The sequence below is a fragment of the Arachis hypogaea genome, chromosome 14 (genome assembly GCF_003086295.3).
Source record: "Arachis hypogaea cultivar Tifrunner chromosome 14, arahy.Tifrunner.gnm2.J5K5, whole genome shotgun sequence".
NCBI lineage: Eukaryota > Viridiplantae > Streptophyta > Magnoliopsida > Fabales > Fabaceae > Arachis > Arachis hypogaea.
In genome coordinates, this window is record NC_092049.1 from 119,723,693 (window position 1) to 119,728,300 (window position 4,608).

The 4,608-nt window shown below is 48.8% G+C and overlaps 1 protein-coding gene across 1 annotated transcript; it reads right to left on the minus strand.

Annotated features, from left to right (window-relative positions):
* Positions 1-2,117: 2,117 nt before the first annotated feature.
* On the minus strand, positions 2,118-2,573 carry LOC112743033 (uncharacterized). Its single transcript, XM_025792262.1, has one exon. The coding sequence runs from the start codon at positions 2,571-2,573 to the stop codon at positions 2,118-2,120; it is 456 nt and encodes a 151-aa protein (XP_025648047.1).
* Positions 2,574-4,608: the final 2,035 nt, after the last annotated feature.

Genomic DNA, 4,608 nt, shown 5'->3' on the forward strand with positions numbered 1-4,608 from the left:
TTGGATATCCGTTTTGTTGGCCTAGAGGTGATCGATCCCTGGGTAGCCGTTTACTTATTTGGATATCCGTTCTGTTATTTGGATATCCGTTCTGTTGGCCTCGGGGTGATCGATCCCCAGGCCGCCATTTTTTGTTATTTGGATACCCGTTTTGTTTTTTGGATATCCGTTTTGTTGGCCTAGGGGTGATCGATTCCCAGGTAGCCGTTTACTTATTTGGATATCCATTATGTTATTTGGATATCCGTTCTGTTGGCCTCGGGGTGATCGATCCCTGGGCCGCCATTTTTTGTTATTTGGATACCCGTTTTGTTATTTAGATATCCGTTTTGTTGGCCTAGGGGTGATCGATTCCCAGGTAGCCGTTTACTTATTTGGATATCCATTCTGTTATTTGGATATCCGTTCTGTTGGCATCGGGGTGATCGATCCCTGGGTGTAGCCGCGTTTAGTTCGTGTCGTCGAACGGGGCAATGCTTTTGAAATAATGAATTTCATTTGTGGTTTGGGCCTCGTTAAAACCTCGATCTTGTTGCTTTGGAAGGATGTTTCTACATATAGTAGCACCGTAAGTTGGTGGAATTTCAAGATCTTGGGAGCTTGGTCCCATCTAGTCTTTCGAGCCTGTAGGCTCCTTTTCCGATTACCGTCTTGATTTGGTAGGGGCCCTCCTAGTTGGGTGTGAGCTTCCCTTTTCCGGGAGTGGGTAGACCGATGTTGTTTTGTCGTAAGACGAGGTCTCCTGGTCCGAAGTATCATCGTATCGTGCTGCCATTGTACCTTAGGTTTATTCTCTATTTTAGGGCTAGCTCCTGTAGGTGTGCTATACTCCTGACCTTGTCTGCAAGGCCCTACTTTACTTCTTTGTCGTTTCCTCCCATGGTTCTGCGTGGACTTTGGTGTGCATCAAGGTCGGAAAGGAAGATGCCTGCCGCGTCTCGGGATCTCTTGGGTAGGGCTAGGCTGGTGTTGTCGTATTCTACTGTGGTTTCCCGGTCTCCGTGGATGGTTCTGACGGAGCCATCTTCTGCCGTGAATTTCATTAGAAGGTATTTGGTAAAGATGACGGTGGAGAGGTCGTTGATTGTTTTTCTTCCGAGGATGACGTTATAAGTGGTGGAGTTCTTGAGGACCACGAACTCGGACAGGATTGTCTTCCTCTGGCTTCCCGTCCCTATGGTAAGGGGAAGAATGATGGAGCCGTCTGGCTTTGAGGAAGTTGTCTCCGAGTCCGGTTACTTTGTTGCGATGTGTCTGGAGGTTGTCGTTGCGGAGTCCGAACTTGTCGAAAGCTCCTCTGAAGAGGATGTTGGAATCTGCTCCCGTGTCCACCAGTATTCTTCTTACTAGCCCGGTTCCAATCTTTGCCGAGATGACGAAGGGGGCGTCTTCTGCCGAGGTGCCATGCTGGCAATCCTCGGGGGAGATGTTATCGCTCTATTGGTGGTAGCGGTTGGGGTTTGGTCTCTAACTGCCAGGATCTTGAGATCCTTCTTCAGTGCTGATTTTGATTTTCCTGGGGTGTCTTTTCCTGTGATGACGTTCACGATAATGGTCGGATCTGTTTCAGGGCTTTCCCTAGAGGCTTGTCTCTGTGTCCTCGGGTTACGTCCTTCTTTTTCTGGTGATTTGTCTTTTTCCGCGCGTCTTGGTTCCCTGATGATTTTGGCAAACTCGGGGAGTTTGCCGTCTCGTATGGCTTGCTCGAGGGCGTCTTTTAGGTCGAAACAATCTTGTGTCCTGTGTCCGCATCCTCGGTGGTAGTCGCAGTACAAGGTCTTGTTGCCGACTGTTCTTTCCTTGAGTTGTCGGGCCCTCGGGAGAATACCTCGATCGGCTATTTGGTGGTATATGTCGGTGATCGGGGCCGTCAGAGGTGTGTAGTTAGAGAATTTTCCGATTCTGGGGGGTTGGTTTACGTTTTCTGGTTTGGGATGTTCTTTATGGTTTTCTCTTGGTGGGGGGTTATGTCGAGGTGCCGTGCTGCCGTGTCGTGTGCTGTCGTGCTGCCGTTTATTGGCGGCTACGACTTGGCTTACTTCCTCGTCATTTATGTACTCCTTTGCGACGCTCTGGATCTCGTGCATGGTCCACACCGGTCTGGTAGTGAGGTATTTTCAGAAGTCTTCATTCATGAGCCCGTTAGTTAGGCAAAGGCTTGCGACTAAGTCCGTGAGTCCCTCGACCGTTAAACATTCATCATTGAAGCGATCGAGGTATTTTCTCGTGGATTCGTCTTGTCTCTGGGTGACTCCCAATAAGCTAATGGGGTGTTTAGCTTTGGTGATTCTGGTGGTGAATTGGGCCATGAACTTCCGTGATATATCGTGGAAGCCAATTATGGATCCGTCGGGGAGGGCGTTGAACCATTTAATCGCTGGCCCGGCTAGGGTTACCGGGAAGGCCTTACCTCGAACCGCGTCAGCAGCTCCTTCCAGGTTCATCCTGGCCTTGAAGGCCGTTAGGTGTTCCTGGGGGTCCTTGGTTCCGTCGTACTTCATATCCGTAGGGTTGTCGAAGCCTTTAGGGAGTTTTTCTTTCAGGATTCTTTCAGTGAAGGGAGTGGCTCCCATTATCACGTGGTCACTTCTTGTGCGTTTGGTCTCTCGATGTCGTCAGTCGTTGTCCGTGTCATGTTGATGAGCCGGGTTGCGAGAGACGCTGCGATCATACCTTTTGCCGTGTCGTCGTTCGGGCATCTTGTCGTGTCCGTGGTCACGGGAGATGCTACGATTGTATCTCTTGGCATGTCGCCGTTCTGGCGATCCGCCGTGCCTGGTTTCATGGCGAGATCTTGATCTGGAGGTTACGTGACTTCTGTTTTTGGCGTTGTGCTTTTCTTTGGGTGTAACTCGGCCTTTGAGGTCTTGCACCCTGAGGCACAGCTCTTGGATTATCTGGACCGCCTTCTCTCCTAGGCCGTCGGGTGGCCGGGCTTCAGTGGGAGGACGGTTGTCCTCTCTTGGTTGTTGCTGGGTTGGGGTTGGTTGGCGATGTGCCGCACTTATTATCCTCCTGTGGGTGGGAGGAGTGTTATCTTGGAGTTCGGGAGTTGGGGTGTTGGGTGGAGGATTACTCCTCGAGGTTCTCTGTCATGCCGCCACGATTTGGCTGTCCCCCGCATTTGTGTAAGAACCTTAAGAACTTTCTTGATCTCTTGGCTCCTGAGAGGTCTGAGCTTGGCCACGGTGGTAGCGTTTAAGGAGGTCGTTCATGATGAGCTTCCTTATGAATTTTCAGTAAGGTCTGAAGGGGGATCATGGCGACATAGTTGTCATAGGTGAGGCGGCGGATGGCAGAGGTTTGGAACCTGGTGTTGAAGGAGGTGACCTCGTGGGTTTGGAGGAAGAGCTTGAAGAGTTCAAAAGAAGAAGCAACCACGGTGGGCATGGAGCCAAAATAGAGGGAGAAGATGGGGCCATGGCGCTTGGAGAGACGGATGAGGGAGTGGTGAATGAGAAGGTCCAAGAGGTGGAGGTGTCCCACTAAAGGGAGGCGAGACTTTGGACTCGGAGGATTTGGAATTTCACTGGGTGCATAAAGAGTGTTATCACTAAGAAGGTGATTGCAAGTCGAAGAAACATTGTTCCTTTGGGATTTTTCCGTTGGAGTAGGGCAAAGGTGTGTTATCCCTGCAAAGGTGATGCAAGTTAAGGAAACATTATTCCTTTGGGATTTCGCCGTTGGAGTAGGGTGAATGTGTGTTATCCCTGCAAAGGTGATGCAAGTTGAGAAAACATTATTGGGATTTCGCCGTTGGAGTAGGGCGGAGGTATGTTATCCCTGCAAAGGTGATGCAAGTTAAGAAAACATGATTCCTTTGGGATTTCGCCATTGGAGTAGGGCGAAGATGTGTTATCGCTGCAAAGGTGATGCAAGTTAAGGAAACATTATTCCTTTTTGCTCTCAGCTACACCCAAGAAATCTGAGTTTGATGATTGCTCTTCTGGGTTATCCGCCATGCCGCCACAACGTTGCAAAGTCCCCACAGACGGCGCCAATGTACAAGATGTCTCTGGTACGGGTTGAGAGATGGATCGAGAACTTGCGGGTTGAGGTAGATGCCGGATTATTTGACTGGAGTAAGGGGGTGGTACCTGCAAAGACACTCCGACGCTCAAGTCAGAATGGATCTAAGAGGTAGAAGGTGTGAGGAATGAATGAATACCTGGAGGGACCTGGGTCCTCTATTTATAGGTGATGGTGAATATCTTATCTTATCTTATTTGGCTAAGATAAGGGAGACGTTTGAATTATCTTATCTTATCTTACTTGACTAAGATAAGGGAGACGTTTGAATTCGAAAGTTGGTTAGGAGCTCTAGTGGGTCGGTTTCGGGCCTTCTGGAAGGGCGAAGCGGGTCAGACCCAGGTAATCGGGTTCGGTGACCGTTCCGGGTATAGGATCCGTGGGACGGATCCGTAACAAAAATATTTTATTATAAATATTTAAATAAACAAGTAAATAATACAAAATCAATTTATTATAATATATATATATATATATATATATATATATAGAGAGAGAGAGAGAGGCTGTTAGTAAAGTCACTCTCTAGAAACTACCTATGACAGCTCAGCTGGAATTAGTTACAGCTGTTAGACTCTC